General features: G+C 43.7%; 1 protein-coding gene across 2 annotated transcripts in view; it reads right to left on the bottom strand.

Moving 5' to 3' along the window:
• Nfkb1 (nuclear factor kappa B subunit 1) overlaps positions 1 to 25,414 on the bottom strand; it is a 113,564-nt gene that overhangs the window by 28,079 nt on the left and 60,071 nt on the right. For both annotated transcript variants that reach the window (XM_075981277.1, XM_075981276.1), the window contains exons 7-10: positions 16,246 to 16,394; positions 7,531 to 7,694; positions 3,937 to 4,095; positions 2,655 to 2,759 (exon numbers count right to left, since the gene is read on the bottom strand). In XM_075981277.1, coding sequence (XP_075837392.1) covers positions 2,655 to 2,759; positions 3,937 to 4,095; positions 7,531 to 7,694; positions 16,246 to 16,394 — 577 coding nt within the window. The remainder of the gene's footprint in view (positions 1 to 2,654; positions 2,760 to 3,936; positions 4,096 to 7,530; positions 7,695 to 16,245; positions 16,395 to 25,414) is intronic.

Raw genomic sequence — 25,414 nt, 5'->3', positions numbered from 1 at the left:
TCACTGACTCCACTATATACACACTATTTACTCTGGGAATGGGATCTACTATTTATTCACAGTGGCAGAGTATTAGATTTGCTCAATCCATTAAGCTCTGTCTTAGTCAACATATGAACCTTCCATTTCTCCACCCTTAAACTACTTCATTTCTGGGAAACTTGAAGGATGGAAGATTATCAGAACTCGTAGGTGTGACTCAGCCCGGTATGGAGATGTACGCTGTAACACTTGACATAAATGAAGCTTCTCATGTGGCAGACGCTGTCCTCAGTGCTTTACATGTAAATATGAACTCATCTAGTCCTCAAACCAGTCCTGGGATGTAGGTGTACTAGTGCTGTCCTCATTTGCAGAAAGAATCTGTGGTCTATTGGTGTGTGCATATGCGTGGGAGTACACGTGTATGTTACAAGCACATCCAGAGCTCAGGGGTAACTTATGGAAGGTGGTCCACTCCTTCCACCATGGCGATCCCAGGGGTTGCACTCAGGTTGTCAGGCCTGACAGCAAGTGCCCTTACTTCTGTGCTACCTTGCCAGCCTCAGATCATGTCTTAAGTCAGATACCCAAGGAGGAATGGCTGAGAAGTGAGGGAGTCAGGATGTAAGCATCACAGAGGCAGGGCCCCAGCTCTTACAGTCTCTGCTGTCCTACCGCCACATACGACTTCCTGACTCCCTACTAAGCAACTGGTTTAAATACCACGACGGCCATGTCCTCTTGTGAGGGAACCAGGATTTGTTTTTAACCCTCTAGTCACAGATTCTAGTTCAACAGAACCATGGCATGCAATTCAGGCTGGCATCTCTCTGACTATACTTCTCAGTTCTTATGCAGGACCACACTACTGACTGGTGAAAGTTGGTATGTCTATGTTAATATAATTTTAGATATATTAGGATTGAATAAACCATCTCCCTGTTTTCTGATCCAGTTCTTTGCCTTTGAATAGGTCTATCCCAGACTTAGTAGAGTAGGACATCTGTCATTTTCATAGTCTGTCTGTCTGTCTCTGTTTATCCTACCTCCAACCCTTTGTTTTCCATTTTACGTATGTATGTGATAGGGAACTGCACCTGTATTACAATACTAACATTCAGTTTGTCATGTTTTTATTCTAAATGTTCAGTGCACAGCGAGCTCTCTTCTGTCCTTTGGAGGCACCTCTGCACAGCTGAACCCCTCCGTGGCTTAGCTGCCTCCTTTAGTCAGAGGGACCTAACACACTGAGACCTTAGAGCCAGGACCATGGTTTGGTGACAAGACTGGCCCTGGGAATGCCACATCATATCTCTTCAAGGTGTGGTTTGTTGTTTCTAGTGGTTTCTCCCAGGGCAGGGTTGGCACAGCAGGGACTGGTACCCAAGAGTAGGTTCTGAGCCCACCTTCTTAACCAGGCCACACACTTGCTAGCATGGGTCCCCAGACCCTCAGGTACCCCCATCTCCAGGTGCATTATGGGCAGTATTGAGAATAGTATGGTCAAGTCATTGTATCAATATGATATAGATGGTCTTCTAAGGCCTCTGATGATGAGACATTTCAGTTTAATAATAAATATTAAGAATTAAATACAAATAATTTTGCCCATGGCACATACAGCCAAGGGTCTGGGAATGAACATGACTTTGGTTCAGTGGGTTGGGTGTAGACTGATACCAGCCATGCTGAGATTAGTTTCATTGGCAACTTGATACAAGCCAGAGTCGTTTGGGAAGAGGAAACTTCAACTGAGGAAAATGTCCCCACCAAACTGGCCTGTGGTGTACTTGGTTTTGGCTGATAATGTGGGAAGGCCCAGCTCACTGTGGACAGTGCCATCCCTGGGCAGGTGGGTCTGGGTTTTAAAGCAGGCAGAGCAAGCTATGAGGACCAATCCAGGGGCGGTGTTCCTCCATAGCCTCCATAGCCTCTGCATCAGATCCTGCCTCCATGCTCCAGTTCTGAGTTCTGCCTTGTCTTCCCTGGATGATGGACTATGAACTGAGAGCTAAAATAGATTCTCTCCACCCTCAAGCTGGTTTTGATCATGACATGAGGTTTGACACAGCAGTAGAAACCCTGAGACACCAGGCTAAACAAACTTGTTTTACAATAGAACATTTATTTGTAATTTTATTTAAAATGAAGTTTGGGAAAGTAACTACCCCTTCAGCTTTTACTAATTTCCCAATCTTGCTATAGCTAATGACAGCAAACACCAGGAACTTCTCAGAGTACACACCGAGGGAAATGTGCTGAGGAACCTGTGTGCGTCACCCTTCTCTTTCCCCACTGGCATCAGAGGGACACGTGGAGGGGGCTGGGGAGCTCCCCCACATACAATACAGCACAGAAATAGAAGCAGGGTCTGTAATTTTATGTTATGTAAAACTCAGATAATAACAGTTACTTTAGTTTAACTGAGTACCAGGAACAAAGTTTATTAAGTGTTAGCATGCTGAGCGGCTCTATGTATAATCACTATCCTTTTACTTCATTGGGAAATTGAACTATGTACTCAGGTTTTACAAAAACAACACATTATACAGTTGAAAATGTTTCTGAGAGATCCCACAGGAAAAGGGAGAACACCCCTGGTCTACTGTGAGCAACTCCCAGAGGAACCTGACAACTACATTTCACGTCTGGAGCCTGGGGTGTACACATACCTTTCTGAACCTTGTCACAGAGAAGGTAGATTTCTTCTCCTCCGGTTACACACCCTGCTGTTCTGTCCATCCTTACGATTTTCAGGTTAGATGCATTGGGGGCCTCTGTCCGCAGGGAGAAAACAATGCACACCCTAGGTTAGCCCTGGTCTCACAAAGTTCCACAGATGAGCTCACTCCTACTGCTATTACAAAGACACAAACAAAGCAGGAAGAGCTGCCAGTGTCCTCGGAGCACTTCCTCGGCCTTGGATCACTCACTATCCCCAAGCAGGTGAGGAGTGGATGGTGGCATTTGCTTCCCTGGATGATGGCATTTGGTTCCCCTAAGAGACAGGCTGATATGGAAGGAAGGTTTCCTGAGGTTTTCAGAACTGCCAGGCCAGTGGCTTGCTTCATGCTAATTTTATGCCACTTACAAAAGTCCTAAAAGTTTTAAGAAAAGTACAGTTTTTAAGCTACCTTATTTTTTATTCTACAAAGAAAAATGAAGATGTTCTGTTTCCTTTCCCCATACTAAATTAGCATTCTGTGTGGTTTGGGGCAAAGCTGCGTGTACTAGCAAGCAATATGAAGCTTCCCCTTTAAAAACTCCAACAGCTGCGTTTTAAGGTTCTCCGTTGAGTAAGAATCTTTTTTATTTGATAAACTTTTCACTTCCCGTTACACTTGTTTAAATCAGACAAATCATCTAGCTGATGCATATGGAACACAAGCTTTTCTTTTACATCATATTCCATAACCTTTCAATGAGACTTCTGAGCTTGCAGGCTTCCTAAGGCAGCTGCTTATCAAGCCCAATGCATGGCAAACAACAGAGTTACACAGGAAGTGCTAAAGGCTATGGAAAGCCCTCCACGTTCTAGTATCTACAGACCAGAAGAAACAATATACTGTTTCTTGAATTACCTCGAAGTTCCTGTCTTAATGAGTGTATTACCAAGTGGGGACAAGGGCAGATAAAAATAATAATTGTCTTTTATTAATTTCTCTTTATAGCTGCCAGGGGCAAAAAAAATAAGGTTACTTTAAAGAGCACCAGCCAGCTATTTTACAGTCTCATGTCCAGAAGTAAGAAATCGGTGTTACACGTCAAGACATAAATTCACTTTCAGAAGAAAGAACATTCCAGTGGGTGTGGCCTAAGATGGACACCAACCCTCTTCCCTAGACTGCAGTGGTCACACTTTGTAGACAATAAACTAGCACTCAAGGTGACTGTAGGCCTCACGCTTTAGTAAGCAGTGAGGTGAGGCTGCCCTGCCTCAGGACGGCTACTCACTGCTGTCGTAGATGGCGTCCGACACCACGGGCTCCAGCCTCCGGGTGAAGCTGCCGGTGCTGTCGGGAAGGAAGGCTGTGAACATGAGGCGCACCACACTCAGGTCCATCTCCTTGGTCTGCTGCAGAGCCGCCTGGCGGATGATTTCCTTCTCCCTGTCTAGGGTCACACAGTACAGTCTGTTCAGGCCCGGGCAGGTGAGAGTGGGAACATTTAACACAGTGTATTTTCAGAAGCCCACACAAAGACCATCTGAAACACCAACTATTTTCCTCTAGAATCACTTCCTTAAAGGTTTTTACTGGCATAGTGACAGGCTTCAGAGAGATGTCTTCATCCCAGCAGACCAAGCCCTCGGGCCATACGCAGTCCCACAGCCTCCTGGCTCCCTCCCCCCCCCCCGTACCCACTATTTCCCTTCTACCAACAGAATACCTTCCTCTCACTTTCATGTCCTACACACATATGTGCAAATAATCTTAACACATTTATATGAAAGGGGAGAGGCAGCATGTGATGTTTTGAGTCTGGCTTATTGCAGTTGACATGGTCAGTTCCCGCTGCATAGACTACCCTGGGTATGCCTTTTTTAGTGGCTGAATAAAACTCCATTATGCATATATATCATACTTCCTTTATCCATCACCTGGTGATGGAGAGCTAGGAGGACTCTTTAACTTGACTCATGAATATGGCTGCAACAAACATGTATGTGCAAGTCGACGTGTCTGTGTAGTATGTTGACTTAGAGTTTTGCAAGTATACACATGGCAGCTCTACTTTTGAGAACTCTCCATGTTGATTTTCTCATTTATTTATCTATTGTCATTTGCTGGCTGCAGTGCCTATGTGTAGGTCAGAGGGCAACCCGAGGAAAGTGGTTCTCTCCTTCCGCCATGTGCTCATGGGGACCGAGTTCAGGCCCGCAGAGTTTGTGAAAAGAACCTGCTGAACAACAGCAATATACAGCCGAGGGTGACCGTGCAGTTCAGCTCCTCCTGACGCCATCTCCCATGCGCTGGGATCGTGTGCTACCCTATCTGTTTCCATACAGTGCTGGGAATCCAACCCAGAACTGCCTACACTAGGCAAGCCCTAGGCCGCCGGGGCCCATGCCAGGCTGCAGCTGCTTGTTATCTTAATGACTGCCATTCTAATTGGGGAGAGATGGAATTCTGAAGCAACTTTACTGGTGAGGGGTGTAAAGCATTTCCTAACTTCATCATTTGAGAGCCCTGCCCTTGTTACTTAGCCCACTCATTGACCGCATTGCTTGCTTTCCTGGAATTTAATTTTTTTGGGTTTTTGATATAACCAGATATTAATATGTCAGATACATGGCCACCAGAAACTCTTTCCCATATTGGAGGCAATTTCCTTTGTTTCACAGAAGCTTTCTAATTTCATTTGTTAGTGGTTGATTTTATTTCCTGAGTAGCTGGAGCGCCTTCCAGAGAGCCCTTGCCTACCCGCCTCACGGAGCACTTTCTGTATGTTTCGGACAATCGACTTTTACGCTGAGACCTCTGATCCATGCTGAATGGATTTGGTACTGGATGAGGCGGGGATCTAGTTCCCTTCTTTATGTATGGCTATCCATTTCCCCAGCGTCACTTGTTGAACAAGCTCTTTTCTCTAATGCATATTTTGGCATCTTTCTCAAGTATCAGGTGGCTATAATTGTATTTATTGCCTAATTTTCTATTCCACTGATTTATATGTCTGTTTTGATGCCAGTTCCATGTTGTTTTTGTTACCATGGGTCTACAGTATAACTTGAAAGCAGCAATTGTGATACCTCTAGCAATACCCTTTTTACTTCCCTATGGCTTTGGCTACCTGAGGCCTTTTGCTTCTATATGAATTTTAGGATAGATGTCCCTTATTTCCATGAAGGATGCCATTGAGATTTTGATGTAGATTGCATTCAATCTATAGACCACCCTTGGTAACATTTTTGTGATATTAATGATGTAGACTCTGGAGCATGGCGGTCTTCCCATCTATGGTTCCCTGTTTCTTTCTTCAGTGTCTTAAAGTTTTCATTGCAAAGGCCTTTTCATATGTTAGCTTATTGCCAGGAATCTGGTTTGCTTATTTTGAAGCTATTGGCATGGCTATCACTAGACACGGTTGATATGTCTGCTGATTTCTTCTCGGCATGTTTTATACTGGTATATAGGAAAGTCACTGAGTTTTGCATGTTGAATCTGTACCCTGACACTTCATCAGACCTAAGCTTTTCCAGTGGACTCTTGAGGCTTTCTTGTATATAGGATTATATTGTCTGCAAATAGAGATATTTTGACCTCTTCCTTCCCCGTTTGTATCCTTTTATTTAATTCTCTTTCCTTATTGCTGCTTTTAAGCACTATGTTGAGTGAGAGTAGAGAAAGGTGATACCTTGTCTTATTCCTGCTTTCAACGGAACTGCATTCATTTTCCCTTCAGTACAAATACTATTGGCTATATGTCTATTGTATGCTGAAGTATAGTTCTCTTATTCCTATTCTTTTGAAGATCATAAAGGGATGTTGTGCTTTGTCCAAAGTTTTCTGCATCTATTTAGATGACCTGCAGTTTCTGTTCTCAAGTCCATTTATGCCTTACATTGATTAATCTTCATATGCCGAACCATTCTCTGTTCTAAGAATGAAGCCAACTTGATCATGGTCAATAATCTTTATATTGTGTTGATGAATTGGGTTTGTATCATTTTATTAAGAACTTAATAATCCATGTTCATAATTGGATTCTTTTCTCTTTTTTCTGTTATGCTTTTATCTGGGTCTGGTATAAAGATTATACTGGCTTCAGAAGATTAATTCAGTAATGTTCCTTCCCTTTCTATTTTATGAAACAGTTTAAGGATAATTTATGTTAATTCTTCTTCAAAGGTCTGGTCGAGTTTCGCTGTGATTCCATCTGGGACTGGGCCTTTTTTAGTTGGAAGACATTTTTATTACTGTTTCAATTTCATTGCTTGTTTTAGGTCTCTTTAAGTTATTTATATCTTCTTAGTTTAATATTGACATACCAAATATATCTGAATTTACCAGTTTTTGTAAGATTTTCTAGTTTTTGGAATATATGTTTTCAAGGCATGCCATAATGATCCTATGAATGTCACCTGGATCTCTGGTAATGATTCCCCATTTTTCATCTTTAATTTAATCATTTAGGTCTTCTTTTTCCTTTTGGTTAATTTGGCTTGAAATTCTGACCATTAGAAAAATTTTATATAACAGCCCCCATTAAATTGTTCAAAATTAAAGCCATCAACGGAAACCTGCATTTTCTCTGAGTACTGTAACAACTGTCTTATGCCATCCACTCCCTGTCCTGCCTTTCTACTTTGGTTCAGAGTTTAAGGCACACACAGTATGTGAGAGAGCAGAGTGAAAAATGCCGGCTACAGCACCGGCTGCACGGAGAAGGGAAATCAGTGTGTAAGGCTTTGTGCATGAGGGAGGTGTCTAGTGCAGAACAACTCAATTGCACTAGCCCCTTGCCCTCATGGGCTGACAGGCTGATGGACACAGTCATTCTTTTGAGACACAGCAGCCTTACGTAAGGCTGGCCAAGGTTGCTCACCTGTGAGCTGCCGGTCTCCTCCACCTTCTGCTTGTAGATAGGCAAGGTCAGAATGCACCAAGAGTCCAGGATTATAGCCCCTTATACACGCCTCTGTCATCCGTGCTTCTAGGGTTTCAAACACCTTTTTCTTGGTTACATGAAGTATGCCCAGGTTTGCAAAGCTGGAGAAATGCACGAAGATGATCAGCAAAAAGAACCAAAAGTTAAGTAGGCTGTGAGAGGAGTGGGCTTTAGTTCAGCAAAGCACACTCTGAAAAAACATACAAGCCCTCAGGTCTTACACCACTCTGAGTTAGGCGAACATCGGAATTTGGGATTTTTACATTATGAAGGTAATATATGGCATACACCGTATAACACACTAAACTGTTGCCAGGGCTGGGGTGTACAGTGTACTATACTGCAGTGTACACTGCAGAGGGCACTATAACCAGTCTAACCACATGTGAGTCAGGCCAGGGCAAACTGGGTGACTGATGCGCTGGTGGACTTCACATTTTCTCCACGGTGCATGCCTACGTGTAACCTACTTCACATCTGAAGACGGCCATCACCCTTACTTACTATGTCAGCCACGAAGGAAGGATTTAGCCTAGTAAACAATACACACATTGATGTTTTGCCACAGTCCACAGTGGGGTGAGGAACTGGGAACAGGGGACACAGAACAGCGATCCTCAAGAAAAGAGATAAAAAAAGTGACTCTTACAATTACCTGGCTTAATAAGCAGGCTGCAGGATGGGAGCCCAGTGCTTTGCAGTTGCAGACAGGTAGACTTAAGGCAAACAGAGACTAGGATTGATACAGTAACACTGGGGATACCTGTAGCTGCCAGTGATGTTGGAGAAAGAGCCCTCAAAGGCTGGGAAAGCTGCCATTCTCCTAGACCCATAGGGCTGGACAACTTCAAGAAGCCTCAAAATACATTAAGCATCAGATTGAATATTTAGAGGGTACTTTAGTAATGGTGCCAACTTGACCCTAGTCTGAGAGAGATGGGAGAGAAAACAGAAGAGGAAGTGGGGAGGTCACAGACAGAGAAGCAGTGAACAGAAAATTTAACAGTTGGAAAGTTTATAGATTTAATAAAAAATCCAGAGATCTAGGAATCCTAAGAAGCTCAAGTTTATGAAGAAAACTATACCTCAGTCCTTCAAAGCTGTCATGGCTCACAACTGCAGATGGAGAGGAGTCAGAAACACCGCTAGACAGATTTCATACAGCAGAGCCGGGCAAGATGCACAGAGCAGCTCTTGTTGGAAACAGGTCAAGCCCTCAGATGGTGAATCAACATAAAACCAGGACATGAAAGAACACATTGTCAACCTAGGATCCTCTGCTCTTCAAAAAACACCTTTGAACAGCAGAGATGAAGAGAAGACTTTAGGCAGCAGACCGAAACGAGCCCATCAGCACCAGGTCAGCAGTAATGAGGAAAGGTAAAGGAAGTGATGCCGGCAGGGGACGGCCAGCCAGAAACCCTGACCTATAAAGCAGGATGAAGAGCAATGGAGATGCGAATGTGTGTCAGTCAATGCAAGCTCATGGCCCTCATTTATGCAACTAACTGAAAAATTACTATTCTGTCTATGGCAAACAAACAAACAAACCGCACAAAGCAAACGTATTGTGGAACTTATAACGTACGTAGATGTAAAATACACGACATGACAGCCCAAGGCCCGGAGCAGGAAGTCAAAGTGTGTTGCCCTTAGGTTCACATACATACAACATGCCGTGAGATCATGCTAAGTATAGTCTTATCAGTCAAGGTGGATTTTTAGAGCAAATGACATTACCAAGGATGAAAGGAGATGAAAATATCAACTAACCAAGAGAGAGTAAGAATCCTAAATATTTATACATCTGATATAAGGAAGAGCCACATTAAGGGAGGTAAAAATCTTATAACAACAAAAGGAAGACAGACATATCTATAAATGTGATTTCAACATTTCTCTCTTAGTAACTGATAGAACTAATAGACAAAAAGCCATCAGGATACAAGGCTAGAATAACACTTGAACATCTGGACCCAACTGATGTAGTGATATTTCATTTGTATTTTAATAAATAAAGCTTGCCTGAAGATCAGAAAAGCAAAACAGCCAGCCATGGGCTACCTCAGTCCAAAATGGTGATCCTGCTTCCTGAACCCTCAGAATGAGACTGTGTCTGAGAGCTGTCTCCTCATGTCTTATACTCCTCTCTAGGACTGGAATTTAAAGTGTGCACCACTACTGCCCAGTTACTTTAATCCCTAGTATGGCTACTGGGATTAAAGGTGTGTGTCACCACTGCCTGGTCTGTAAGGCTGAGCAGTGGGGCTGTTTTAAAAACTCACTATAAGCTGATATTTATAGAGCATCTCCTAGACAAGAGTGAGCATGTTTTTGAAGTAACAGTGGTTGTTATCTTAGCCATAACATAGGCAGCAGTACATTTAAAATGATACAAATTATATAAAATATCCTCCTACCACAGTAAAATTAGATATTAATAGCCAGAAGATATTCAAGTAAGAATGTATTTAATCAAGTTTGGGAGTGCAATAATTAATTGTTGATGCTGGTAAGGGCACAATAGGTGCTTATTACAATAACTTTTACTTCAAAAATGCTTGAAAAAATTTACAATAAAATGTCAAAGAAAACAAGAATAGATTTTATTAGTATATTACAAATATGAGCACCTAAGGAATAATACAAGGAAGGCTTTAGCCACTTTAGAAAATGACTTGGCCCTTTCTTGTAAACACTGCTCTAGTAGTCAGTGTCCTTGTCATTCTGTTCCTGAATATTTACCCAAGAGAAATGAAAACTATGCTCACACACAAAGAACCTTATCTCAAAGCCCTGGAAAAAACCAAGTGTGCTTGGTCGTAGGCCCCAGTCCCTAAATGCATTACCACAGAGTAACTGAAAGGAAGCAAGAGCAGACACATGGAACACGGAGGACTTCAGTGCACGGCGCCAAGTGAAAGGAGGCAGGCTTTGAAAGGCTGTGTGCTGTATGACTCTGCGGCATGTAATTCTAAAAAGGCAAACTGTATGTATATAAAGGAAACTCGTCAGTATTTTCAAGGCCTCTAGTGGAGGAAGGGTTGACTGCTGAGAGGCGTGCAGAGATTCTGGGGTTGGCAGCAGTGCACACTTGATGTTCGTAGCCATGTGGTTATCAAAATCCACAGAAATGAACACTTGAAAGGGTTTCTACTGCAGCAATGACATTTTAAAAACAGAAAGGCCACACCCGCTAATAAAAGGGCTGGCAGCACAACCTTGCTTCTTACTCTTGTTTTCATAACACGGGAGTCTTTAGACCAGCAACATCAACATTATTTTAGAGCATACTGAAAATTTGGGGGTTTGATCTAAACCTATTGAACAAACAAAGTGTTTTAACCAACCCTTCAGTTAATTCTGAGCGATGCTGAGGCTGGAGAACCTGGCTTTACACTGCTCTGCGAAATCAGACTCTCCTGGATGGAGGCTGGCATCAGTCTTAAAGAAGACCCAGGCTGACGTGACCCTGAAGCCACCAATAAACACGAAGCAGTAAGCCAGATGTTTTCATCTTCGTTGTCATCTGTTTCTGAAGTCGTGATGTGTCTGAATCCTTTGGGATTCAGTTTGGGGCTCACAAATGGCCCCTCTTTGGCATTTGTTGTTTCAAGACTTAGTCCTTGATTTCACAGGCTTCAAACGCAGTCCCTGACCACAGTGCACACCCCAACTTGGAATGGCACACTTCGAGCCTAGGTCCACATTTGGCCAATCTTCTCCAGTCAGGGCCTCTTCTGTCTGGTCACACAGAATGACCAACCTCAATTAGTTTGGATCTCTAAAATAGGGATTTAATAACGCAGCAGTTCCACTGAGTGAGGCCAAAGGTTCACCTTTATGCTTTATATTTATACAGCCCGCAGAGTAGTGATTCTCAACCTTCCTAATGCTGAGACCTGTTAATACATTTCTCGTGTTGATGTGACCCCCAATCATACAATTATTTTTGTTGCTACTAATAACTGTAATTTTGTTATGAACTGTAACGTAAATATCTGAGTTTTCAGATAGTCCTATGGGTCACAACCTACAGGCTGAGAACCACTGCTTTAGTGATATATGCTCTATAAATTAGTTGTGAAAAATAAAGAACTGCACAACTCTTTCAACCCAGGTTGCCAGGAAACAAACAGGGTGTGGTGGCTGTTGGTGAATGTGGCCTACACAAAGCAGAAAAGCACAGACATTTTCCACTGAATGAAAAGTTTCAAAGAACTAGAATGTTGGCGAAAAATTAACATTCTAGGTCAAAATAAAATACCAAACAGGATTTTTTAAATCAAGAAAGGTGGTAAAATTTAAATAAATGAATAAGAAATGAGAGGACTTATGAAAGCTAACTAAAATTTTAAAAGAATAACCCTATATTAAAATCATTAAATCCATAATCAAAACTTAAGAGATGAATGTTTTAATATTGATAAAATAATCTTGAAAACAGTAATTAAACTTATTGAGAACTCAAACTGAGAAGGTGTGGGAGACACCGTAAATAAAGTGTGTGGGATCCTTCTGGTTTTGATGCCTGCAAAGCTGCGAGTCTTCTTGGTGTCTTTTTACATATCTTAATGTTTTGGACTGGTGCCTTGCTTGTGAATCTATACTCAGTGTAATATGTATTATTGAAAACAGGTTATCTCCATTCTATTTCCAGTATTGACAAGTCTAAGAAATGACTTTGGCTGCCTTCCTAAATTTCTTGCCTACAAGTCAGAACTAAATAAACTAATCGATGTCATACCATAGAAAGACAGTGGCAAGTTTGCTCTTGCTATTTTATAGCATTAGCTAACATTGGCTTGGTCTAAAATGTTGAAGATAGAAAGTGCCCGAAGATAGTATGTCTTCCCGGTTTTGTAAAAAAAGAAATTCAAGTCTCCAAAGTCATGCGACTTGCCCCCATTTCTGTTCTGGCTCCCAGGCAACTAGCATGCTGTTTTAACACCCACAAAAAAAAAAAAGAAAAGAAAAGAAAAGAAAAAAGTAAGATACAGGTCACAGAGATGAATGAATCATGAGAGAAATGATGTCTTTTGGGAAATACTGTGGGCAGAATTTTCTCTGTTAAATACCAGATGTAAAGTGAGTACAGCCACTCTAAGGACCCCAGTGAGAAAAGCTGCTGTGGCTAGCTACTATAACCCAGGTGGCATCTCCTTGATGACATCTCTCGAAGCTTTCTAACATTAGAAAGTCCCACTCAGCGACAACTAAATCAAACCCCAGGGAGCAAACTCGGGAATTAGATGGTGAAATGCTTGCTAAATGAACGGTGAGCACTCTCAACTCCAGAACCACACCCTCCACTGCACTACAAGACACTGAAGACCTCCTCCCTCTGCTTACAGATGCACAATCTATTGCACTGTTGCTACGTGCAGCTTAGAGTAAATAACCATTGGTTCTTTTTATTGATGCTGCTGCTGGGGATCATCCCAGCGCCTGTGCATGCCATGCAGGTCCCTCCCACTGAGCTACAGAGACAGCCACCAGTAGTTTCTTCTAAAATCACTGAAGATTATTAAACCAACACAGAGAAGCAACAGTATGCATACTACATACTGGAAGTTTTATAATAATAAATATTACTAATAGAGAATTCCATGTATAATTTCCTCAAAAGTATGCAATTGGAAGATGGATTAAACAAGACCAAAAGACTACAAATGCTTTAAAGGGATGGGCACTGCTGTGGTAAAATCAGCAGAAACCATAATGGATCAACTGTCTGAAACCCTGCATTCGCCTCTCACAAGCCAGGCAGGATCTGGAAGGGACCCAAACGTGACAGACCAAGAAGAGGACCGCCCTTCCAGGAGACGCTGAGACAAGTTAAAGTACACAAGAATCACCTTAAGCTTCTTCCTTCCATTTAGATACATTCCTCCAACATCAAAAGCATCAGATTTTAGAGTCTTAAAGGAAAGCTCCTCTCTCTAGGCTTTTCCCACTTGAACATCTTCATAGTCAAACAAAGAAATGCCCAGGTAAACGAAAGCTGTCTGTGCCTCCCAAGAACAAGGGACTCGAGAGAAGGGAATCCAGACTTCACCACAGGTGATTAAGCAGTTTCTTTCTTTGCATAAAAAGCCCACATTTGCTGGGATTTTAGCTGACACCACTTAAACTAAGAATGATGTTAGAAACTTAGGAAACTCTGAATGATGTTATACATAATTAATCAAATTAACAAAAAGTCTATCCACAAGTACAGACGCCACAGGGTGATGGCAGGAAAATTTCCTCAGTCGCTTCTCCACCTCATTTTTGGAGCAGGGTTATTCCCTGGGCCTAGTGCTCACTAACTGGCTAGACTAGCTGGCTGTCTGCGGTCCCCCGCCACACTACAACAGGGCCCCAGGTGCACCACCACCACATCTGGCTATTTTTTGGAGTGGGTGTGTGAGACAGAGTCTCTCTGTGTAGTCCTGGCTGTTCTGGAACTTGCTTTGTAGACCAGGCTAGCCTCAAACTCAGAGATCCTGCCTCTATCTCTTGAGTGCTGGGACTAAAGGCATGTGCCACCATGCCCAGTCTTTCCCTATTTTTACTTTATTTATTTTCTTGGTTTTCTACACCTGACTTTTTATGTGGATGCTAGAGATCTAAACTTAGGTCCTGAAGTTTGTACAGCAAAAACTTAACACATGAATCCATCTCCCTAGCTCTTATCTTTTGTTTTCAAAACTTATTTTAATTAGCTATTGTGGTGATTTGATAAAAAAAAAAAAATGGGTCCCAAAGGGAGTTTCACTATTAAAAGGTGTAGCTTTGTTGGAATACATACGGCCTTGTTGGGGGAAGTGTGTCACTGTGGGGGTGGGCTTTGAGGTCTCCTATGCTCAAGCTAAGTCCAGTGACATAGTTCACTTCCTTGTCTATAAGTCAAGATGTAGAACTCTCAGCTCCTTCTTCAGCACCATGTCTGCCTGTGTGTCACCACACTTCCTGCCATGATAATAGACTAAACATCTCAAACTGTAAGCCACGCAAATTACATGTTTTCCTTTATAACAGTTGCTGTGGTTGTGGTGTTTCTTCACAGCAATTAAAAGCCTAAGACAACTACTATTTTTATTTTAAAATTTTATTCCGTTTTACTTATTTTTTTTTTTTTTTGGTTTTTTGAGACAGGGTTTCTCTGTGGCTTTGGAGCCTGTCCTGGAACTAGCTCTGTAGACCAGGCTGGTCTCGAACTCACAGAGATCCGCCTGCCTCTGCCTCCTGAGTGCTGGAATTAAAGGCGTGCGCCACCACCGCCCGGCTCATTTTACTTATATTTGTGTGTGCTGCATGCATAACCCTTTGCTACATGTGGAAGTCAGAGTCGGTTCTCCATTCACGTGGGACATAGGAGTTAAATTCAGGTTTCAGACTTGGTGGAAAGTGCGCTTTCTGAGCTACTGGATTGGCCCTCATATGTGGTTTCTAAGAATCCCCAAAGTAAGAGTAATCTGTTTCGGAAATGAATGAATGCTTACATCAATTTTCACTCTGGGTTAAGTTACTACACTGTCTGCTAGTTTACTGTTTCAGGATAATGAAACAAACAAACAAAAACCTTAGAATAACGAATATCTATTTTATGTGTGCACACATTTGTGTGTGTGTGCAGAGGTCATAGGACAACTTCAGGTTTGACACTGAGTCCGCTGTTTGTCTGCTACATGGGATTCCAGAGATTCTCCCATCTCTGCCTCCCATCACCCCCACGGGAGCTGGGATTCCACATCCCCATGCTCTGCAATGGGCTTTTCTGTGCAGCCAGGGGATCTGAACCTGGGTCATCACTCTTACTTAGCAAGCATTTTTACCCTCAGGGCATAATTATATCTTATTATTTCTTGATTCTTTAGAAATGAAATAATTTTCATAAAGTTTCATTCATTAAAAATTGTTTTATTTGACTGACTTTGAATGAATACACTAATCTCTATCTACTGTTAAGATCGAATGCATGCTCAAACCAACTTGCATTTCTTGGTTACTTAGTCTGCATACTTCTTAAGTAGCATCGAGTTGGAACAATATATATTTATCTCCTTCATGTCTCAAATGTTCCCACTAGGAATCTATTAAGGGAATCACAAATAGATAAACTCAGAGCTGGCTGTGGTGGTGTGTGACTCCAATCTCAGCACCTAAACACTCAGGAGGCAGAAGGACAGTTGTTAGTTCATGTTAACCTTAGACTACAAGTGAAGACCCTGCTCCAAAGAAGCGAAAAGCATCTATAAGGTAACCATTTCTGTATAGTTAAGGAGGTGGCATTTTGTTTTTTTTGCTTTTGTCTTTATCTTTATGTCCAGGAGACAAAAAACACCATTGAAAATGGCACAAAGATAAATTGAAAATGGCTCTTAGGTCAGGTCCTATAAATATAACATCACTCAACTGAACCGCACACCTGTGGGAGGCCAAGAGTATAAACGCTAGGATTGTCTCAGGCAGTCACATATCTGATCACTGTTTTTTTCCTTAGGGTTCAAAGGCAATCACACGCATTCCCTAGGTTTGTATGTGTGGGTGTTTTCAGACCCTCTCAGGCCTCGCACAGGTCTGTGATGAAGGGCTTATTGATTTCCCACCCATGCGCTTCATGTGCTACCGTTCCCATCTCCCGCCGCACCGTGTGCCCCCACTTACCCAACCACCATGTCCTTGGGGCCGGCTACCACAGTGCAGATCCCGTCTTCACAGTGTTTTCCCACCAGGCTGTGGGCATGCAGGTGGATATTTTTCCCATTTGTGACCAACTGAACAATAACCTTTGCAGGTCCCACATAGTTGCAAATCTATATGAGAAGCACATTGTTAACAGTTAGTATATTTGACCTTATTGTAAAGTGGAATCAGTGAGCATAAACACAATATAAAAATTTGCAAATGTATACATGTGGCTATAGCTTAACTTAAAAATGTATGATGAACACATGACAGGATGGGAATAAATCGAAATGTTAGTGGGGGTTGCTTTATGTGGTAAGCCTGAATATCCTGGAAGCAAGACAGTAAAACAGAGTACGCATCGTTAGTGTGAACTAACACTTGCGTCCCTAAGTAATCCTCCTTACTAACGAAACTGTTTTATTCTCTGTATCATTGTCACAATTTTGGGAGACAAAAACTGGGAAAACCGTGCATGAGGAGAGAATGGATGACTAATGTAGTAAAGGCACGAAAAAAGAATGTACCCTAATGCCGTGCCCTGTAACTTGGCTCCGAATGCTGGTTTCAACAGTGCAAGCCCATGCCGTGGCCCACGGTCACTTACTACGACACCCGCCTATCTTCAGTAGTTTCCTCCGCCTTGGACTCTGACACTTACAATGCACATGTCAGGCGCCTCTTAGGTTTCTTAAATAACAGAGCAAACTCCCTGAATGGAAATTCTTCGGTTTCACCTCTGGTTATTTGGCTCTTCTTTTATGCAGTTAAGTTTCCATGTGAGGTAATTTTTATGTGTATATCGCTAACACGATGGGAGCAGCAATAAAGAGGAAAAAACAGAAGAGACCAGGTTTTCTTTCTTGTCTAGTTGACCATCCTGACTTCTACAGCATAGGACCTGTCCCCCATGAAGACCAAAAATCACACCAAAAGCTCAGTGCCATCATTTTCCCCTTCTGAATCTCTTAAGTCAGAACCTGTCATAGATCTCACGTGTTGCTGAAATGCATTGCATCTCTGGAAGCCCTTCTGATAATAAACACGAAGCACCTGCATTTACTAATAAAGCGTCTTGTGAAGACACGGCCTTCCTCAGCCAGCTTGCTTCTAATACCATCCCCTTCAACTGTCAAGACTCCACTGAGGCAGGGCTCTGTAGAATTTTTCTTAATATGGATTTCCCACAATGGAACCTTTGTCAGAGCTTGATCACTTCTGGTATTACTCCCTAGAGGCTATGGAGAAGAGCTACTGTGGCCATGAACACTGGCCTGCCCTCCAACCAGCTGGGTAGACTCCTCAAGGGCCTCCCTGACTGAGCCCCGATGCAGCATTGTAATGGTTTGCTTCTGAACCCTGCCAAAAACTCATGAAATGTTTTCAGCCTGTACTGGAAGTGGATCTGTAGGAGGTAAAGTCAAATATGCCATAAGGGTCAGTCCCTTATCCAATGGAGCTGTGCCTTACACAAAGAGGAAGAGATACTTAAGCCAGGATGGCCTATCTTGTTATGTAATTTCCTGTCTTGTCCTCAGACTGCAGAGTTCCCATCAGATGTGGCTGCCGAATCTGAAGCCTCCCAGCCTTTGAACTGCCGGCCAAATGAACTTTAACTCTGTGTAAACTACTCATCAGCTATCATAACAGAAAATGGACCAAGACTTACTCCTTACTGCCTCCCCACAGTGGGGAACAAGCCAATGCAAAGGAAGGCTTTGCACTAACTTTAACCCTTACTACCCCAAAGCATGAATATTTCTTAGACACAGCACTTCAAGCTCTCTCTGGTATTAAAATAAAGTGAGTTTAGCAAGCAGCCTTTCCATTTAAGTGTAGGACAAAGAATAAAAAGTTCTTGAATGACTGATGCCCCAGCTCTGGGTGATGAGATCTGAGCTCAGTCTGTCAAGGATCAGCAGGGGCACCAAGCCAAACAAGTGATTCCCTTGTAACTGATAGGGTGCACAGGAACACAGCAGAGTAAGTGCGAGGAAGCGCTTCACTTGGGTGAAATCAGGCTAGCTTTCCACTTAAGCAGAAAGAACTCAGTGAGGAAGGCCAGTCACTCTGGAATCTGAGCCCTCTGACGCTCCCGTTAGTCACTGGTGCTGGAGAAGAGAGGTGGGAGGTGTGTTCACTTGTTTTTCTTACTACTAACTTCATGGTTGACGGGTGGCAAGAATGAGGAACTGGGACGACTCTGAGGTAAAGAACCTGAAAGATTTGCCAGTGACTAATGCGCTGTTTGATCCCTCTGAGAGTCCAAGTCAGGATGGCATCATCTGGTTTTTACACAGACCACAGAATAAAAACTGGGAGGGCCCTGGACTTTCTGTACTTTCCAAGATACCGTCAGAAAGAGAGAGGGGTGGGGAGGAGAGAGAGGGTGAGAACCTGAGTGTGAGGACAGCTGTATGGCACAGGCAAACCTTGACAGAGGGAGAGGGAGAGAGAGAGAGAGAGAGAGAGAGAGAGAGAGAAGACACAGCTGTATGGCACAGGCACACCTTGACAGAGGGAGAGAGAGAGAGAGAGAGAGAAGACACAGCTGTATGGCACAGGCACACCTTGACAGAGGGAGAGAGAGAGAGAGAGAGAGAGAGAGAAGACACAGCTGTATGGCACAGGCACACCTTGACAGAGGGAGAGAGAGAGAGAGAGAGAGAAGACACAGCTGTATGGCACAGGCACACCTTGACAGAGGGAGAGAGAGAGAGAGAGAGAGAGAGAGAAGACACAGCTGTATGGCACAGGCACACCTTGACATGATAACTTGGGGAACCATCATCTAGGATGCCATGGAGACCAAAGGGTATTTGCTACCAATTTAGAAATTTATTCTATGAAGTTAATGGAAATATTAACTCCTCCACAGAACAGTCTCTTGAAAACAAAGTTTACGGAGGGCAACTGTGTCTGTTAGTAAGGTCTTTCTAAGAGTCTGACCATATTCTTGAGTACATGATGGGTGTCCAGCCACAGGCGGGGAGACAAGGTGCTACCCTGCGCAGTCAGCTGCTCAGGAGAGTGAAAGAGCATGGACTGCAAGGACAGTCCATACTCGAGGCTGGGTGACTTGGTCTCCGTATCTGTTCAATGGCTAGTAATGCTCAAGGGGTTGTGGTGAGAGCACACATTAGAGCTTGTAAGTCCTCACGGAGGGCACAGCAGACCACAGAACATTACGTCAGCTATGCCTCCACTCACGGGGCCTGCAGTATCACAGCTGCCCAAGGTGATCTTTCAAACGTCTGTGAGGCGACTGGCTGGAAGACACTTGGCCCACTTCTATTCCTAGGAGAAGTCATTTTCCACATTGCTGTGTTTTACTTTTCTTGAAAATACTATGTTATTCTAGTGGCAGCTGCCATTCCTGGGGACAACCAGACTTTGCTGGCCTCCCAGACAAAACGCAAGACTCTTCTAGAAGTTCTGTGTCCACAAGCCAGAACTGCTTTTGGAACTAGAAGCCCATTTTAGTCAACCATATACTTCTACCTAAAAAACCCGCCCCACCGTGGAAAGCACATGCTGCTTCTTCAATGGGGTTAGAAGAGGCAAGTGGTCTAGAATCTTCTTAGAATCAGAGTTTTAAAAGTCTAGGTTGCTGTCTGGATAAATTTGGCTAAGTACTTTGACAGGAAGTAGAAGCAGCAGAAATGTACAACATCAGACATAAAACCATACTTTTTGGCTTACGTTTTCTTTCGGAGTGATGGCTACGAAGGGAACAGAAATGTTCCCAGTGTCCAAATAGAACCTAAGACAAGCTCTGCTTGGGAGCTCACTCTGCTTGGAAGCCTGACTCCACTCTACCACACGAAGCAGCTAGGTTCAGAGCTCTCCCAGTCAGGTTCAAATCCCCCAGCTGCTAGGGAGTGACACTTAATAGTCCCACATGCCAGCTTCTCCACCTTGAAAATCCAACCAGTAACACATGATCACAGGACTGCTTTAAGATTAAATGAGATAACACAACACTTGCTCCCTGAGGGGAATCAATAATCCCAGATATTAACTGTCTCCTGTCTAGTCTATCACCTCACCGAGAATGTTTGTAAAGCCCCTAAGATCAGGGAGTGCAGGCTGCACTTTGCTCAGAACAAGCCCCATCTGCTCCCATAGGAATTAAACACTGGGACAGATACTAATCAGATAATTTCAACAATACATGTAAAACCTAACTGGAGAACTTGTCAGAAGGACTTTCTATTAGGGTTTAGACATGGCCAGGAAGCTTCCAGTACAACTAACGAAGACTGAGATTTGAAGGGAGAGGGTAGTAGGAGGGGCAGGCAGAGAGCATGCAGAGTGCTCTCGCAGTCCTCCTGACCCCTGCCTGGCCTTTCTCAGGAACATCCCACAGGCATTTCTCCACAGTTCCACCAACAGCCATGGTCTCTTCTCTTTCCCACTGAGAATGGTACCCATTCTTCAAGAGAAGACCTAAACCCGAGTCTTCCATGACACCTTCCTCATGATGCCAGCCTATGAAGGTTCCACTACTGTCCCTGTATGGACAATGACTGGGAGAATGATATGTAGCTGACCAGCAAGGGTTAACAACGTCTTACTTGGCTTGTTTGCTCATTTCTCAGAGCATGTGTCTACTTCCCAACCGCTACCTATGGAAGGCGAGGGAGCAATCCCCACAACAGCCATGTGGGGTCAGTAGTGGTTCCCCATTCCCCTGGGGAAGAAGCCAAAGTCCACTGCCTGGTTCCTGTGACTGCAGTGACTTGGCAGGTCCCTGGAACTCCGGTCTCCCCCACCCCAAAGCCCAGTCATGATTTCACTGCACCATGCCACCACTTGGCTCAGCCCTTTTTCTCCGTGCCAAGCTCGCTCCAGAGCTCTATGGCTCTGCTCTGCCCATCTGAGCACAGGAACACGGTGGTCACAGAAACGCCTGCTCGTTGGCACTGATGTGTATTGTGAGAAAGGCCTCAGAGCCAGGTGTGAGAAGGATCCAAGTTCTCTTGTCTCCCTGAGTCTCTTCCATTTAAAGAAAAAAAAAATACTACAGCTAACATTAAACCATGACACTTACTCTTCTCCATGGAAGTCAAATTACAAAGAGGGAGAGCGGGAAGGAGAAGGGGAACGAGGGGCAGGAGAGAGACTAGGAGATTATTTTAATAATATATACCCTCTCAAGGAGGACAGGTAGTCACTTTACTGTTCTCAATTATTTATTTGTGCAACCAGGAAGCAGAGATCAAAGCTTGCTACACGAGATCACCCCTACTGGCATAGAAAGTGCTGAATTGGTCTCTTCTCGCTGAGACAGGGGATGCTGAGTGGATCTAACCCAGAATCAGAGCCCAACTCTGCCTTCATCCAGCTCTGCAATCTTACGTGAGTGGGTAACTTCTGAACCTCATGCTTTGTGTCTACATTGGTTGCAGCTTCTTGTGAGGCCTGCATAGTGTCTGGCACCAAGCAGCTTCTTTCTTTCCTTCCTTCTTATCTGTGGAGATCATCTGGGCCTTGTGATGACCCTGAGATAGGCAGGGTTGGCACTAGTACCCCCATCTTGCAGATAAAAAAAAAACAAGTTTAGACTGAGCAACAAGTGATGTAACCTTCTGAGGACAGCCAAGATGCAGAACACTGTGGAATTCACTCTTCATCCTCCGAGCACTGCTGCGCTATTGCAAGCAGGGGATGGGACGCATGGAAACCCCTTCAATTCATTCACTACTAATGGCACACTTGTTTTCCCAGCAGGGTTCATGGATTTGCAGTATTCCTGGCACTCCCTACTAGAGTGGCCAACAGCACATGGAGCTCGAGACTCAGGCTGGGACTATAGTGCAAACCACCTCTCAGATAGGAGGGTCTGCCCAGAGCAGGCAAAAAACCCCTCGACCTGCACACAGCCCTGCTGTGAGGGTGGGGGAACCCTCTACCTGCACACAGCGCTGCTCTGAAAGTTTCATATCATCATACCTTGACCTGGGCCTTCCGTTTTTCTTTTTGCTTTTCCCTTTTAATTTTATCACATAAAACATAAATGTCTAGAGGTGAGGCTTCCCTGAGAACCTCAGGTGCAGGGAAGTCCTGAGCTTTGCTAACACATGACAAATCCCCACCTTTTGTGGCTTTAATAATCCACGACCGTAAAAGAATGTACGGATGCAGTGTGTAATTGGTGGACAAACAATGTCAGAAGCACTCACCTCAGCCAGCCTCTTGCCAGAGGGAGCATTTTAAATAGAAAATTAAGTGTATAATAGTGTTCTCTGGCATCGTTTCTTTTTATTGTTTTACTCTTTTTACTCTACTACATGCTTTGTCAAGAAATTAGAAAATAATATCAAGTGAGACGGTCAAAAGCAGCCCAGGATCCAATCACCCTCAGCATCTCTGGGGCCACTCTGGCTGGGAGCCCACCCCCTCGGGATCTGTGCCGAGGGATTTTGTTCAAGTCAGGTCCTGCTAAGTCTCATCATTCCTCTGCTCAAAATTCCAAAAGTGAAGATGGTTGAAATTGAGTGATTAGCACAGGGGCTCATTATGTAATTCCATGTACGCATGCTTACAATTCCCATGTTAAAACCAAGACAAACAAAAGCAGCTGGATATCTCTCTATTCTCAAAAAGCCTTTACAGCAGTTGAAGAGGCCCCAGGGCTGGGGAATCTGATCCCCACTTCCTCTTGGACCCTGTTTCTTCTATTTCCAATGCAGCCACACCAGACTCTGCTGTTCTGGAACTTTCCAGGTGAGTTCCCAGTAGAGAGAGCTTCTGGCCTTGTGTGGTCTGCTGAGACACTCTGCTACCTCCTGCTACCTGCAGGCTTTGAGCACTCTTTCCTTGCACGAGTGTTCCTTGGGACTTCCTCTACCTAAACTCTTCTCACCCCACCTGCTGCTCTTCTCCCTACTTCACCCTCTGTCTGTTTACTCTGTTTACTCATGTATATGGATGTTTTGTCTTCATATACATCTGCACACCAGAAAAGGGCATCAGATCCATGGAACTATAGTTCAAGTTGTGAACTACCTGAGCTGAACTCTGGACCTCTGGAAGAGCAGCCAATGCTCTTAACTGCTGAGTCATCTCTCCAGCCCTTTTCTCTGCATGTTAAATACCATCATGTTTCCTATATTAATAATGTCCTGTCTTCTCCATTAGAAAGACAGTGGTGCTGCTGGGCATTGGTAGCACATGCCTGTAATCCCAGCACTCAGGAGGCAGAGGCAGGTGGATCTCTGAGTCTGCCGCCAGTCTGGTCTACAGAGAGAGTTCCAGGTCAGGCAGGGACTACAGAGGGAACTCTGTCTTGAAATCCCTTCACCCCTTCAAAAGAATGGTAAACTACAGGAACGGAAGCATTTTTTTCTTTTATCCTTTCTACTCCTTAGTCTCTGGAATAATTCCTGTTATATTATCTTGTTACTATGTATATAACTAACAATTGAGATAGTATTAAAATGCTATTTAGCGAAGAGAAATTACTAAAATATTAAGACTTGTATTAGGTGGGAAGAAATTAAAGTGCTAATTTTTTCTTTTGCCTTTAACGATGCCTGGATCCTAATACATGCTCTCAAGAAACTTCTTGAGCTAGAATGTGATCATTACATACCAGAGTACAACATTAGCCTGGGTCTAGCCAGGGACTCTGGTCTTGTTACTAGACTGGAAGTTGGTACTGAAACCTCTAGGAATCCCAGCAGCAGTGGGAAATTGACTGTTCAGTCATCATCACTGGGAAAATCAAGGCCGGGCGAGTGCTTCCCTTAAGACCAGGCTAGCCCTTTGCTCCCCAACCCCTGTCAGCAGTCTGCTGCAGGCCCGAGGCCTCCTCTCCCCTGCACTTGCCTCATATGTCTCCTTCCACTGATTTTCTTATTTCCCTCACACTTGCAGGGTCCCCATTGTCGTTCCACCCCAATTCCTCAGCCTCACAACTCCTCAGACTAGAGGATCCTTCTCTGGTGGATGGATGAACCTCCCCCAGAAGATCTCATCCTGATGTGACACAGGGCTGTACCTCCAAGACCTCAAACTAGTAGAATCTCATGCAGCAAAAACACAGGCATTGGGGGCAGACTGGCTGGCTCTGAATCGCAGACCCTCCATTACCAGCTGATGCCAGACCCTGGGAAAGTTAGTAACTTTTGACTTCTTTTCATATGAAAAACGTGAACATGAGAACATAGTCTCTGGGTTTTCACAAGTATTAAAAGGAGACAGATCACTTAAGTTGCTTGGTATAGTTCTTGAGGCAGAATAATGGTCCTTTATCTCCCCTTGCCCTCACAGATAGCTGCTGCTGGGGTTTCCTGGGCTCTAATGTGAAGTTTCTGCATGCAAGCTTTCCCCCAAATGCCTTTTCCTTTCTGTCACTGACGCTCAGGGCTCTTGTCACCAATTCAGAGAACTGTGTCTGTTCCTTTTTCCAGGAACAGTGATCTTATTTTTACACTCAATGTTTATTCTAGATCTCTCTGAATTACTCCCTACCCCAGGAAGGATCTGAAGGACCTTTCCCTAAGTTACGGACACACGCCCTCTTCTTCCTTATTCTAAAGACAGCAGCCCTTTCTTGATGATGTTAAGTACAAAGGCCATCACTTATTCAAACACATGGGGTCTTGTGCTACTCCAAGAAAACAGAACCATTTTTTTTTCATTTGATGTTTTCTATAAGCCAGCGAGAAAGGTTAAGGCACTTCTCACACTAGCTCATATGCCATTCTCTACCAACTGTTCAAGAACATCTCTAGTTATCAAGAAGAACCTCAAATTGAAGCTTCCTGAAACCTAACTAATTCTATTAGTCTTCAAATGAAACCTGCTTAAAGGCTGTGACTGACTTCAAGTTTCCAGACCTATTAGTTACTTATTATTACCCCACTGACGACCTTGGAAGCTCAGCCCCTCTTCTGACCTGACCTCCCTTCTCCTACACCACTGGCTGCTTGCCCTTCCCACCCACTCACCCCCCACCCCAGGAGCAGTCTTAACAAGCACTGGTTCTTGGTTCTTAGTCTCTGGTCTCTTTTTGATATTCATCCACTATGGTTTGAATTATCGACTCCATATGATACTAAACTAATATCTATGGGTTGGAGAGATGGCTCAGTGGTTAAGAGCACAGATTACTCGTGCAGAAGATCCGAATTTGGTTCTT

The sequence above is a fragment of the Microtus pennsylvanicus genome, chromosome 7 (genome assembly GCF_037038515.1).
Source record: "Microtus pennsylvanicus isolate mMicPen1 chromosome 7, mMicPen1.hap1, whole genome shotgun sequence".
In the NCBI taxonomy this organism is placed as follows: domain Eukaryota; kingdom Metazoa; phylum Chordata; class Mammalia; order Rodentia; family Cricetidae; genus Microtus; species Microtus pennsylvanicus.
The sequence above is the reverse complement of the archived record's forward strand: the minus strand, read 5'-3'. Positions and strand labels throughout refer to the sequence as shown.